Here is a 15153-nt window from a genome sequence, read left to right as displayed (position 1 = left end):
AAATAGTGGACGAATGAACGAGTGACTGTACATTAATATAGGATTAGGTAGGCCTATGTGTATATTGCCTGCCTTCGTAGATTAAATGAATGGCTTGGATGAATGGATAGGTTGCATTTTAAAACAACAATAAAAACAGTTTTTAAAATCCCTTCTAGGGACGGGCATTGGAAATTAGCCTATGGCTACAAATGCTGTGATACTTATCTGTTAGGTTGTTGTACAGCAAAAACCGTTAAGAACAGTCGGCCCGATCTTGGCAGAATGTCGGCACTGTCGGCTGAGAGTCGGCTCGGCTGGAACACTGGTTACCGTGACTCAGCCAACACTTCATAGAACACTGAAAATAACTGTCACTTCATGCAGTAGGCCTAGGCTAACTCAGCCAACACTCTGCCGACACTGAAAATAACTGTCAGTCTCATGCAGTAACTGAGCCAACACTGAGCCGACACTGTCGGCATACAGTAATAGGACCATGATTGGGCCGCGGACAAAGCCAGAATCGGGCCGACTGTTATCACTCGCGAAAAAAGGATCGGGCCAACAATGGGCCAGATAAACTTTGCTACCTAATAAACCATAACTAACTAACTGAAGCCTACTTTTTAACAGCTCATTTTCTGAATCAATGTTTTTGTTATGCATGTGAACTCTCAAGAATAGTTTTCAAAACATGTATTCGTTTTTATTTTCAAGAAATGTATCCTAGGGCAAGCAGTGCCTACCCTGCCTACCCTAAGCGCACGTCTCTGTTATAGTCTCTCTGCTGAGCATGAATGTTGTACTGTCAAACCTGCTGCCGGCTGATTATGACAGCATTTAAGCTTTCAACTCCAGTGTGGAGTCAACACTCCATCCAACAATTCTCACACTTCCTCTGGATACACACACAGTAAACACAGGCCCTTTAGCCATTACTGCAGTCAAGACAGTTTGGAGTTTGAACTCCATCCTAACGAAAATAAAAGCTTCCTGTTCTGTTCTAATCATATATAATTTTGCCAGTATAGATGTTAAATTGTTACTGTAATCTTCAGCTTGCAGAGGAGAGGAAGAGAGCCACACTGCTTCTTCACGGTTTCATCACCTAATTTTTGGGTAGCTGACGTTTCTGCACTAAACCTTCATCAGAAGTTGCTACTGTACAACAAAAAGGACTTTATAGCAGGGGTCAGCAATATGCTTGAGAGCATCATGTGGCTCTTTTGGGAACTGTATCTCTCTCTTCGAGGGATGCCGGCCCTCCCTTGAAATACGGAATTGTCTCATGTTTATAAATAAAAGTATGGGTTCCATATTGAGCTGAAATGGGACACAGGATGTTAAAATGCAGAAAATCACATCTAAGAAATACAACATTTTCGAACGCAAGTTGGCAGCTGGCAACCATACTTAGCCATGATCAATAAAAGTAATCATTTACCTGTACACTCTGAAATTGTTGGGCTTGTTGAAATACATGCTTTGAAATTGTGTTTTTAAAATGGTATGCCTCTCGTGAAAATTAGAAAAAAAAAACTTTTTATGGCTCTCTCCACCAAAAAGGTTCCTGACCCCTGCTGACCCCCCCCCCCCCCCCCCCCCCTCCCCCCCATACATACATCCCATTAGGACAAGTGGCTCAACTTACCCCACCCACCACTAATGTCTCATCTTGCCCCGCTGTCTCTCATGACGCTGGGGACACATTGCAGGCGAAACGAGCGAGGTGAAGAGAGGCAAAATTCAGTGTTCCATTCTGACAGCTCATCTGTAATCAGGTCTTCGTGGCGAATCAAATGAAATGGAAGAGTTATGTTGTTGATTTGATTGGCTAGCACATGCAAAATTTGCTCCTCATTTGCAGCATGATGTTAAACTTTGTTTTGATAATTTTGCTTGCTTTCACCTCCCTCATAGGAATGAATGGCGAAGTTCGCTTTGCTTGGCCAAACCTTTGTCTATGTCCCTACCTTGATTGTATGGATCTTAGAAATGTCATGTATTCAATTGGGTACATACTTGTGCTTTTGAAAATGTATTCAGTCATGAGAGATATCTTTCAAAAAAAACCCACTAAACTCAAACACAGAATCAAAAGAATTCATCTGGATTTTAATGCAGCCATCAGTCAAGTCATGTCATACAAGTCGCACCACCTCCACCTTTCACACACAAACAACTGATGATTTCATAACATCCTGTAACAAACAAGAAATAGGCCCCTACTACGTACAGTAGATGCCAGTGGGGAAAGGATAAGGACAGTTCTCTGATGAAACATTCAGTCGGTCTCCTTTCATTAGTGTTTATCTGACCAGAAGACCATCATGCATCACAGTCACTTGGACTTTGAATCTGCGGAACAAAATAAAAATATATATATACACATTTATTTCATTTTATATGAAAACTCATCGCAGCCTATAGATTGCCTCCTCACTATGCACAATTTCCACGATCTGTAGCCCCAACATGTCTTGCTTTTCACATAGGTGTAAAAGCTTAACACAGCATATCAAATGATTAAGCTATGCTATAATAGTACCGAAACTGATAGACAGTCAGACTGAGGGACATGGCCCATTTCAAGTCCTACGGTATATCTGCCTTCAAATTGAAGCTGGTAGGTGTCCAATTCAGGCAAATCGAAGAGGTTGACCTGGGCAGGGTGTGTGAATTAAAGGCGGACTGTGTAGGATGGTGGCCAGAATAGGTATTGCAACTACGCTGTTCATTGAAACTGTACTACCTATAGACCCCTTTAGAGTTTGCAAACAGGTATAACGTAATTTCGCTGCGTGCGCACCGCTGCATCAAAATCGTCCATGCTCCGTTCAATTGTACAGAGACGACAGGTGTTTTTTTCCGAAATAAGATAACGGATGCTCGCGCTAACCTCAGATATGCAGTGGGCACCACAGACACGGATATTCCTGGTGATGTCATCAGTCCAGTCAGTAGTTTAATGTCTTGTAACAACAAACACCTCCTATGCTTCTGGAACAGCCTCTGCCCTCTCAAAATAGCATAACAAGTGTATTTTTCGGAATCTCTATTTTTTATCAACGTACACGCTTCAGAACGGCAGATTTTCTCTCTTTAGTGTCTGCACTGTCACCCAGTATTAAATATAGAATCACCACTCCCGGGTTTTACCCATGCCTGCAATTCTCCTAGTTGCCGCTGTCAAGATGCAGCTCTGAGCTCAGCAGCCCGTTCTTTCTGAATGGAGTCTGCACTTCCCCTAGAGTGCAGTACCACCCAAAAAAGTGGAGTCTCTCGTAATATCCTTCCAATATCTCTGGTGTGTTTGAGTCGACGATGCGCACGCATTCATGACCACGTCTACTCTGAACGGGTCTATTGCCAAATTGAATTTTCATGATTATTTACTAAGTAATAAACTAATATGTATGAGTATGTCCAAAGTGCAGTACTTTTTGCAGCTAAAAATGTCCATTTCTGGAAATTCTAAATGGCGGACATGGAGAAGATCACACATGAAGAAGATCCCCCTTTTCATGTATCAGGAGTGCAATTTTCCCAGTCATAATGAATACTTTGATAGTGGAATTTGATGGTGGTGATAGGCATTGCATTTGTGAAAAAGGTTGTGAATGGGCAGCATTAATTCTGGAAATAAACTACTACAAATATTACACAGTGCACCTCTAAATAAACAATCCTATGGCCAATATTCCGTGTAAAATTTAAATATTCCCTGGCCTGCAAGTCCCTGCATGTAACAGCAGCCTTTTTGTTTAACGAAAGAAATCTAAACATAGTGCTTACTGAAGAGACAGAGGAAAGTGGTGGAAGTAATTGACTTTGTATGAAAGAGCAAGCGGTAGAGGCAGCAAAATCTGCAAAAAGCCATAGGCATCAAAAACATTAAAAGAGAAATTGAACTTCAGCAAAAAATATGTAATGAGCTCGGTGCCAGCAGGCGTCAGCCAATGGAATGTTAACATTTTTCTAAACACGAGCTTCGGTTGGTCACTCTCCCTGATCGAACGCTTCAGGTTGAATCGTTTGCAGCGTTCATCGCCCCTCATCTGAGCTTTCCAGATGGGACTCTGCAGCTGTTTCAGCGCAGACTGTCTGTCGGTACAGTTATGCTTATAGTCATCTTTTGGCTTGCTACACTGAGAAAAACGCTTCCCGTCCTAGTAAAGGGTACGGCTTTTAATGATAAACCCCTTGGGCGTGTTACCTCAAAACCATAGTTGCCAACTTCATTAGCTACTTGGCTACTTTTGCAAGTACCCTGATTGGCAACCAACTAAGTTGCTGACTGGATAGCAACAAGGCTTCAGAGAAATGCAACCCTGACTGATACGGAAAACAGTGAAAATATGCAGGTGAGACGGCTTTCAATATGCTTATTAATGTGCATTTAAAAATATGTTTTAAATAATAAACCTGGGGTATGTTTCTCAAAACCACAGTTGCCAAATAAATTAGCTACTTTGTTGGTTGCAATACAACCCATTGGCAACCAATTATGTTGCTCACTTGCTAGAGGGTCATTCCACGCCAAATCAACAGGAGCCCACGCACTTATGTTTCAAAAAAATCTGAAAATATTACCAAGTGTACCCATGGTACTTAAGAGAAACACTGTAAATGTATTTGAATGAAAGATGTATACTCTCCGTGTTACAGCCAATTTTACTGGGGGAGGGGGGTGCCCATTTTGTTCACACTCTTTTTTTGTCAAAGTTCACAAGCCCGTAGCTCAAGAACTAAACCATGTAGGAAGCTCAAATTTGGCATGCTGGTACATAGATAGGAATAGTTTGTTGCAAAACTGTCAGTTTTGGTCTGTATGATCCTGCATCGTCATAGCATTCCCTCAAAGATGATAAAAATTGTACTGGAGTTTTTGGCTGTGCTCTGTTTAGGCCTTCAGAAGACATGTTTGTGCCCAACATAGCCTCATGATCCCCCCCCCCCCTTGTAGATACAAGTAGAAACACTCCCATAAAAATGGGTACATGGGTACACTCAGTAATATTTTCAGAATTTTTTGAGACCTAAGTGCGCGGGCTCCTGTTGATTTGGCGTGGAATGACCCTAGCAAGAATGTTTTTGCAAAATGCAACGTTGACTGATATGGAAAACTGATATGGAATCTCACTGCTGTGCATACGCCTGTAGTGACCTTTCATCTCGATACACTGGGAGAAACACTTGAAGTGACCCGTTCAATTAACATTATTCTTTAAAAAATGAAGAAGAAATGGTGTCTCACCAGTGTGCCACCGCCTCTGGTGACCCATTCAATTAACATTATTCTTACAAAAAGAAAGAAGAAAAATGGTCTCTCACCGCTGTGCATGCGCCTGTAGTGACCTTTCATCTCACTACACTGGGAGAAACATTTGCCACATCCGGGGCATGGATATGGTTTTTCTCCAGTGTGAACCCTCTGGTGCACTTTCAGACTGCTCGTCAGCCTGAAGGTCTTCCCACATTCCAGACACTTATGGGGCTTTTCTCCAGTATGACTCAGAATATGAACCTTCAGATGGCTGGACTGAGTGAAATCTTTTCCACACGTGTCACAATGATACGGCTTTTCTCCTGTATGGGATCTCATGTGGGTTTTCAGGTGAGGACTCTGAGCAAACGACTTTCCACACACTTTACAGGAAAAAGGTCTCTCTCCTGAGTGTAGCCGTGTGTGGAGCTTCAAGTCACTGGATCTCAAGAATGTGCACCCACACTGTGTGCAGCTGTACTGCCTTTCTCCATCGTGTAGTTTTTGGTGAATACGGAGATTGCCAATGAATCGAAAACGTTTCCCACATGTCGTGCAAGAGTAAGGCATCTCTTCAGAGTGCGTCTTTAAGTGCGACGTTCGCGCGGCCTTAGAGACGAATCGTTTTCCGCACTTGGAGCACTTGAAAGGCTTTTCTCCGGTGTGGCTCCTCTGGTGGATCTCCAACGAGGCCCTGTTGGCGCAGATCCTGCCACACTCCGTGCAGCAGAAACGTCTCTGGTGGTAAATTACATGTAACGGCGAAGTGAAGCTCGCCCCGCATTCCGAGCAGTCGTAGGAACGCTGTTTGTTTAACCCCGCGGGTTTGTCAGGTGACGATTTAGCCTTCGATGACGGACTTTTGCCCGTGCAAGGTTTGAACTTTTCGTCAATGGGATCGTCCTTGACGTGCACCGTGGTGGCATCACTCCTCAGTCGTTTACACTCTTCAGGGGATTTTGCAGCGGACACTTTTCTTCTGCCTGGGCAAGGCCCATATTTAATCTCAACAGCGTCCAACTTAACACACGGAAAGGTGTCATCACTTGCATCATTCACATGCTTCTTACGTTTTTCATTGGATTTTGTTTTGGACGAGCGGGTTCTGCTTGAACAAGGCCTGTCCATGTCTTCTAATGGTTCCGCCTTTATGTGGGGCAAAACGGCACTGTTGGTGGATGTGTTGGTGCTAGATGAACGTGTCCTGTATGGTCTGTAGTACTGCTCCTCTGGTTCAGGTTCTTCTTTGACGCGGGGCAAACGCTCGCCATACTTGCAGCTGGCCCTCATCTCGAGCTGGCGACAGAAAGAGAAATGTAGTTTTAGACCAGGGATGGGCAACTGGAGGCCCGGGGGCCACATGTGGCCCGCCTCCTCATTCATTGCGGCCCCTACATAAAACATAATTTAGTAATTAATGACCAGATTTGTTTTTTAACCACTAGCGAATCAATTTGTAGTAATTATACAGTTGGCTAATAAGGGCAGTCAGTGACCATCCAACTGCACCTTGCTTGCACTCTTCGAGTTGCAGTCAGATCTGTGTTCATGTGGCCCTCCGATAGTGGCGATGGAAAAATGTGGCCCTCCTCATCATCAAAGTTGCCCATCCCTGTTTTAGTCAGTGTCATGGCCCAGCTGTGTCTGCAAAAACAGGGCACTGCACTGTTACACCAGGGTCCCTGACCTGATTCAGGCCCAAGGGTATCTCTTCCCCACTCATTCCCTATCCCACTCTTCACTAGCCCAGGGTTTCCCAAACTGTGGTGCGTGCACCCCTGGGGGTGCGCGGCCTGCAATAAGGGGGTGCGCGAGCTAAATAGAGCAATGGTGGATATGTGAGTTTTTATCCAGCATTAACATGAAGTACTTTTTAATTGTATGGTGAATTGTATCCTGGAATGGTCCCTCTGAAGTGCAGTTTAACTCCTAGACTATTGGAAAAGAGGATTTCCCAAAACAACTAGGTGCATAATGTGCAGTGAATGCGCAGTGAATCATACCAGCATATCAGCACACCAAAATATTCGCTTAGGGTTTGCGCAGGGGGAAAAGTTTGAGAACCGCTGCATTAACAAACAAAGGTGAGAAAAGACACCCCCCCCCCCAACATTAAATAATTTTCAGGACAGTTTACAGTTGTGCTTTAAAATAAGGACAGTAAAGAGGGGACATATTGTGTTGTTGGAAATAGGACAGTCTCTGGAACAAATCCTTGCTGCCTTTCACGTGTACACTGGGTTATGTGCAATGGTGCATTATTGAAACATATGCATATTAGGCCCTACATGCATGCATGCCCTCCTGGAGAAAAAAGCTTGCTAGAAAAACTCAAGATTCACTTCTACAAGTAGGCCTACATCAGTTCAACGATTGTTGAAAGGTATTTCGTCAAATTTGTAACTCACCGTGGGGTATCTCTATCTGAAAGGGAGCACTTTTCTTCTTTGAACAAGTTTGGAAAACGGGGAATGTTTCATCACCGCCACCTCCTGCAAAGGATGGCTCCCCTCTGAGCTTTTAGGGAAGCGCAAAAAGAAAAAAGAAAAACTCTTGGCTTTCCGTAGAGTGTAGGACTTCCGCCCACAAATCGCGTCACAACATGAACCTGCATGAATGAAGCATGTGCGCAGCGGCTACAAGGATTACAACCCCTAACGTTTTGTGCAAGATTCACCCGAAATATAACCTCGTCCTTCAGTCTCAGGTTAGTAATTTTATATTCCATGCACGATTGGTGTAAATCGTGCAACAGACCGCTTGCGTTTCAAGTCAACTGCTACAATCCGCTGTATTGACTACTTGCTCCCCAAGCTCAGCCCAAGTACAACTACTACTGCAAACAATAATTTCAACCACAGTCCTGTTCTCTCCACTTTAGCACACCGTGTAGTTGTGATATTGTTCCCACACTCATTCTGTACTTCTGCTTAGCTAAACAACTGGTATTTGCCAAACACGGTGACAGAACTACTTGCAATGAGTGTGAAACAACTCAGACCGAACATGCAGCGTTTTCTGTTCAACAGCATTAACCGTGACGAACCAGTTGCCGGAACCGAAGATGTCTGACGCAGCGGCCGAGTCGAAGAAGAGGGGCCGTAAACATTACGGTGGCATGAGGGGCAAGAGGCTGAAAGTGTCCCGTGAGCTCGAGGTGGGCATGCGGGGCATTCTCATCACCTGCAATATGAACGAGCGCAAATGCACGGCGGAGGCCTACAATCTCCTCAACGAGTATGCAGAGAAACTCTACGGACCAGAGAAGGTGAGGAGTAGAACTAGAGTCAAGAAAATGTGTCAATATGGTCAGGGACAGATTACTGCATAGCCCTACTGGACCCAGGCCACAGGGCCCAAGAGTCAAGGGGCCACTGAAGCTCTAGCTTAGATATTCTGGTAGGCTATTGCGTTTAAGTCACCCTTTTAACAACTGTATTTTCAAATTGTCTCCAGGCAGCGACAACCCTGCAATATCAGCACAACACAGACTCTCACGCCTGGCCTGGCCTTAAAACCCAGCAATTGTTTTGTAAAGTAGCAACACCCAATTGAGAGGGCCTTTCTTGTTGTCTTACCCAGGGGCCCATGTCAAACATAATCCATCCCCGAATGTGGTACCTTCAGTCCTCACCTTTTCATTGTGAACTTGTGATGCGAGGCAAGGCGTCATTGTCAATAAAAGTTTTGTTCAAGTTTTTTATTCTTGCGCAATTGGTTTAGTTCAATTCAAAAGCCATTTTTTCCTAATTTGTAATTGTGATGTTGAATGGGGAATAGTCCCCCCAAAAAGCCCTACGTAGGCTTACAGCAGAAGTTTTCTCTCATGAAGGTGGTGTGTCAGCGAAGAGGACAGGAAGGCAGGTACCATATTGAGTTGGACACACTATTTTGACTGCTGTGTGGAAGGTGTCTAGCAGCATACACATAATACATGTCACATAGATTATTCATTATCACACATCCATAGACATGTTGGCACATGCTTGACAATGCACATTCTACTTTACATTACACATTAGCCTAGGAATAATCCAATCCAATGCAATGTAATGTAATGGTGGCTGCATTCTGGGCCCCTGCCCCAATCCCTGAGCCTTGGAAAGCTGGCCCCTTTGCCCCCACCCCCACTCATTAATACGCCCAAGAATAATAACAACAGCAATATCCTTTTGTAGGGCAGTCATGGTTAAGCGGTTAGGGCGTCCGACTTGTATCCCAAAGGTTGCCGGTTCGTCTCCCGACCTGCCAGGTTGGTGGGGGGAGTATTTAATCAGTGCTCTCCCCGATCCTTCTCCATGACTGAGGTACCCTGAGCATGGTGCCATCCCACCGCACTGCTCCCTTGGCCCGCCATTGGGGGCTGCCCCCTTGTGCAGTGAACACTTGTTTGCTGTGGAGTGCTGTGTCACAATGACAATGACAGTTGGAGTTTCCCAGTTGGGCTTTCACTTTTTTTTCACGCTTTCGCTTTCATTATTTTGCAAGTTTGGCGACAAGGACAAGGGTGGCAGCGACGAGGGTGACGATGCGTCTAGTGACGAGGACGACATGGAGGCGGCTCTGAAGAAGGAAGTGTCACAGATGAAGGAGTCCACGGAGAAGGGCAAGAGGCGTTTCCAAGCCATGGAGAGCGGAGCTAACAACGTGGTCTTCATCCGCACAGAGAAACTGGGTAAGGAGATTCTCTACTACTACTACTACTACTACTTTACACACACACACACACACACACACACACGGCATATAGTCTACAGAAAAACTGGGTAAAGGGACCCACTACTACAACTTTGCATACACCACACACACACACACACACATTCACACACACACACACACATACACGGCATATAGCCCACAGAGAAGGGCACGATGTGCTTCTAAGCCATGGAGAGCGCAGCTAACAGTGTGCATTTCATCCGTATGGAGAAACTGGGTAAGAGCACACGCAAGTAATGATGCACCACGAGTTGATGTGCCACGTTCAATACATTCAGGACCTTCACGCCACCAAGTAGTCTCAAATGGTCCTGCTAAAACTGTGTTTGTCTCACATCTGTCTATTTCTTTATGTTTTCCTACTTTCTTAAGAGCCGGACGAGTTGGTGCACCACATCCTACAAGACCTGCACTCCACCAAGAAGAAGAAGTCTCGAACCATCCTGCGCATGCTGCCGGTGAGACGACAATAAACACACAAACACGCGAGTAAACACACAAACCTATATCTAAGTTTATTTCAGCAATAAGCCACAAGAGGACGTGGGTTTGTGCTCGATTTATAACGGTTATAAAGCCTGGTTCAGACTCCTCCTTCAGTTGCAGGACACATACTGTCAAGGGGGGGGTGGCGTACCCAAACAGCCACCACTCCCCTCTCTTTTAGCACTGAAACAACCCCTTGCAGCGATGAACATATATTTCTGCCTGTCTGAATTGTCCGTAATCTGCCGCTGCCTTCCGCAGCGGAATTTCCGCTGACAGTACGTGTCCTGCAACTGGAGGAGGAGTCTAAACAGACCTTAAAGTGATACTGTGCCATTTTTGTAAATACGCTTATTGTAGACCTCTTCTTGAGTTAAATGATTGATTTTTACCGTTCTCCGAATATGGCAGTGCACATTTTGCCTCCATGCTAGCAATTAACATTGAATCCTATGAGACCAGCTGGCGGCTAGCTGGTCTCATAGGATTCAATGTTAATTGCTAGCATGGAGGAAAAGTTTGCACTGCCAGACTCAGAGAGCGACTGCAAACACAGAAGGAAGGCACAACTCAATTATTTAACTCAAGGGGATGTGTAAAATGGACTTATTTACAAAAATGGCACAGTATCACTTTAAAGGGAGTGGGACATGACGCAAACAATCCTGCGGATGCTGCTGGTGAGACAAACCAATAAACACATGCGTAAACCAATGAACACATGCGTAAACCAATGAACACATTTGTAACCAATAAACACATGTGTAAACCAATAAACACATGCGTAAACGAACACATATCTAAACGGCCACTGTAGGCAAATAGACAGACGGCTAGATGGATCAGTTGTTAATTGCTACACAACACCGAGCAACAACAAGCAGCGCTGGTGTATTGTACGTTGCAGGGCCCAGGTGGTTCTTGATTGTGGAGGACCTAGGTAGTGCAGGTAAGGCGCAGATCCATAGGTGCTGTGTGCGTGCGTTTGTTTACAGTGTTTTCTTCCAATGTGTGTGTGCAGGTGAGCGGCACGTGTAAGGCGTTTCCCGAGGACATGGAGCGCTACCTGACCGGATACCTGGAGCCCTGGTTCAAGGAGCCGGCCCAGGCCACCTACCAGATCGCCTTCAAGGCCCGAAACAGCAGCCACAACAAGAGGGACGACGTCATCAAAGCACTGGCAGGTCAGACAGGGGCGGTGAAAATGTCTGCCCAACAATGCAGAAAAGGCAGTCACTGTGCATAGCTCCTAACTGAGTAAAGCGACTTTAAAATTATTACATAGTAAGAGTAAGCGGGTTCTTGTGACCTCCTTTAGTTTGCTTATGGTTGTTTGCTTACCGACAAAGTGGGAGGAGTTCCCGTATTTTCGGGAACTCGGAAAGTACTTGCATTGCTCTTGACCTGACTAGTTGGAACGCTAAAAGTCTTTCGAGCTGAAAGATTTGTAAGATCACATGCAAGAGCATCCACAACAAGAGAAAGTCTTCAATGTCCTAGCACAGTGGTTCTCAGTCTTTTTTTAACAAACGGCCCCTTGGCCACCTCGTAAGCCACCCAACATGCAGCAGGTTTGATATTACTATGATTTGATATTAATTTGACCACTTAACTAACTTAACCATGTCATATGGCCCTAAGGCTTGTGCCCCCCAATTGCAACTGAACAACAAGTCATCGTACCTTACCTTTTAAATAACCGTAGGTTGCTTTGGAAAGTGTCAGCTTTGTGTAATGTAACATATGATATTGTGTTTTGTTTTCTGTGTGTTGTCTTGCAGTTTTGGTGGGCAAGCTGAACCCCAAAAACAAAGTGGATCTCACCAACCCAGAGCTCACCATCATTGTAGAGGTTTGTAATTTGATTCATTAATGGTTACAGCGTGTATTATGTATCTGCATTTTTTAAACACTTTTATTTCTTTAATTCGTTTATTCCCTTGACTTCCTTGTCAGTGAGCGTGGAAGTCTTGTTACAGTGTCATGGCCGCAGGTGCCTGCCTGGTTTGCCTCCTTAGTTAATTCCCGAAAACCTTTGCACTACTGCAAGCCCATTTTGGACCTAAGAATATGTTTGTGTCCCCCCACCCCCATTCCAAATGCCTTTCTTCAGGAAGGGCTCATATATATTAATTAATCATACAAGTGACTTGAGTTACTAACCAGTTGATGGAATTTTGTAAGCTGATAACCTGTGGATTTCCCGTTTATCATACAAGCGGATTCCAAAAAAGTTGGGACACTTGGTATTTTGTGAATAAAATCAAAATGCTGGCATTTTCAAAACATTCAATCCATGCATAAGATGCACAATGGCACAAGGTCAACATAGGAACAGTTAAAATGAGGCAAAAGCATTGTTTTGAGGGAAATATGTGGTCATGTAAAATTCGACCCATGCAACAAATCTAAAAAAAGTTGGGACAAGGCCAAAAAATGTTGTAATAGTTGAATAATTTTTAAAAATGACACAAGGAGGAATATTTTGAAAGGAACTATATTGACTGTCAACATGAATGCACAGATAAAATACCATCACAGAGAGGCTGTGGCACTCAGAAGCGAAGATTTTGAGGGACTAATTACTGCTCTATTACACAGAAAGATTGATTTCTCAAAATTGCAGGCATATAAGGCCTATTTCTGTAATGTAGAGTTCTGTGAAATCATTGCACGAGTTATGAGATCATGACATACCCATCGTCAATAAGCAAACTATGACACTCCAACAATGACAGCTGTTGAAAAAATGACCATAAACACAACACTTGATTAAGGCACATGATGCAGACATTAAACAGTGCTGCAAGTGGCAAAGCTCATTCTAGATGGACCTAGGAGACATGTGAAACTGTCCTCTGATTACAGAATGGAAAATATTTCATTCTTTTTTAAAATCATGGAGTCATGCACCCTCCAGGTTATGAAAAAAATGAATACTTCAGCTTGATTTAGTGGTCAGTCTGAAAGACTGCATATATGATGGTAAAGGGGTGCAGAGATGCCTTGGTTATGGTCTTCTTACTCATGTAGAGCATTTCAATGAGGGCTGAATGATATATTCAGACTTTAAACAGCATGCATAGCTACCAAGGCATTATATTTTGGAGCACAGTCTTAAGATAATGGTGGCCAATTTCAATCTCTTCTATGTTCCAACGGTGTGGTTCCATCATAAGAGTAAACAGGTGACAAAATTGTTCTCTTACAATCAGGATATGCCACGTATTAAGCATAACAAGAAGGTAAACAGTTCGAAGAACACACCTATCAGTTGAACTGCTGAAATCATGTCTCGCATTCTATTTTTTAAAATAAATTCATGCCATGAGTCAAAGTATTTAAATGTTAAGTCTCCTCCCCTGTGTTTTGTTCAGTCTTATCCAACATAAAACGCATTTTATTGGCCCTGTCCCAACTTTTTTGGAATTTGTTGCAAGGGTGAAATTTTAAATGATCACATAATTACCCCAAAACAATCATTCTGCTTGACTTTAACAACTGATATGTTGTCTGTACACAATGCTCTACCTTATTAACATATTGAATGTTTTGAAAATGCCAGCATTTTTATTTTATTCACAAAATACCAAGTGTCCCAACTTTTTTGGAATCCGCTTTGTACAAAGTTCCTTCTCTGTGCAACCCCCCAGGGGTCCCAACCCCCAGTTTGGGAACTACTGGGTTAATTGTACTTTCCAAATTAAGTATCGCACCCTTGGACTTGGTGCCTGGTAGGGACGCAGGATCCAATAGGTAAACTAGGAGTAAGCGAAGTCATGTCGATGCAATAGTGTTCGTTTATTGCATTTTAGGAAAAAATTGCTACCAATGTGAAATGTGCAAATTCACATTACAATAAAAGTACACTATTGCGTTGGCATAAAGGTGTGCAAGCTGAGTTTCCTTTGCTTGCTCATTGGTTAAGTTTAAAAGTAATCAGGGATATCCCAATGACATAACAACAAATGGTGTTCAATAATGTTTTTTGTTGTTGTTGTTTTGTAGTCATTGAGCATTGTGTGCACAGTGTGTGGATGTTGTTAGGTGTGTGCGAGTGCGTACTGTACGTGTGTGCGTACTTGCTTGACCCTTTGTGTTTCCTGTGTGTGTTTGTGCCCCGTCAGGTGATCAAGAGCGTATGCTGTGTGAGCGTGGTGCGCGACTACGTCCTCTTCAGGAAGTTCAACCTGCAGGAGGTGGCCAAGACCGATGGGCCCCCCAAAAACGACCCCAGCGGCCCCAACCAGGGGGGTGTAAAGGGGGACCCCGAAACCAAGGCTTCAGGACAAACTGCAGAGACAAAGGCAGAGGCCGGCCAGCAGCAGACCACAGAGGCTGAAGAAAAATGGAAAGGTAATGACAAGACTGACCAGAAGGGGGCAGCAGACTCCACCTCTGAGGCCACTGGGAATGGAAGCACATAGAAACTGCAGGAGGAGGGATGCTGACAACAAAAGCACATCCTGCCAGGCGTGTGCGTGTGCGTGTGCGTGTGCGTGTGCGTGTGTGCGTGTGTGTGTGTGTGTGTGTGTGTGTGTGTGTGTGTGTGTGTGTGTGTGTGTGTGTGTGTGTGTGTGTGTGTGTGTGTGTGTGTGTGTGTCAGCTTGATGTTAATGGTTTTTCTCACCGGCCACTGTGGCTAGTGGTTTTCCTGAGTCACTAGCCATTATGCCTTTCTACTAGCCACAGTTTTGTTG

The 15153-nt window shown here is 44.2% G+C and overlaps 2 protein-coding genes across 2 annotated transcripts; one reads left to right on the top strand and one right to left on the bottom strand.

Annotated features, from left to right (window-relative positions):
• Positions 1 to 2076: 2076 nt before the first annotated feature.
• On the bottom strand, positions 2077 to 7774 carry LOC134452886 (oocyte zinc finger protein XlCOF6.1-like). The gene is made up of 3 exons (XM_063203549.1): positions 7657 to 7774; positions 5317 to 6544; positions 2077 to 2340 (listed from the first exon to the last, which is right to left on the bottom strand). The coding sequence occupies exons 2-3, from the start codon at positions 6536 to 6538 to the stop codon at positions 2324 to 2326; spliced, it is 1239 nt and encodes a 412-aa protein (XP_063059619.1). The 5' UTR covers positions 6539 to 6544; positions 7657 to 7774; the 3' UTR covers positions 2077 to 2323.
• A 71-nt stretch (positions 7775 to 7845) lies between these two features.
• On the top strand, positions 7846 to 14945 carry thumpd1 (THUMP domain containing 1). Its single transcript, XM_063203595.1, has 7 exons — positions 7846 to 7955; positions 8278 to 8516; positions 9737 to 9923; positions 10340 to 10425; positions 11475 to 11637; positions 12235 to 12305; positions 14581 to 14945. Exons 2-7 carry the CDS (start codon positions 8313 to 8315, stop codon positions 14878 to 14880), a joined length of 1011 nt encoding a protein of 336 aa, XP_063059665.1. The 5' UTR covers positions 7846 to 7955; positions 8278 to 8312; the 3' UTR covers positions 14881 to 14945.
• The last annotated feature ends 208 nt before the right edge of the window (positions 14946 to 15153 follow it).

This window comes from Engraulis encrasicolus, chromosome 1, assembly GCF_034702125.1.
Source record: "Engraulis encrasicolus isolate BLACKSEA-1 chromosome 1, IST_EnEncr_1.0, whole genome shotgun sequence".
NCBI classification, from domain to species: Eukaryota; Metazoa; Chordata; class Actinopteri; order Clupeiformes; family Engraulidae; genus Engraulis; species Engraulis encrasicolus.
The sequence above is the reverse complement of the archived record's forward strand: the minus strand, read 5'-3'. Positions and strand labels throughout refer to the sequence as shown.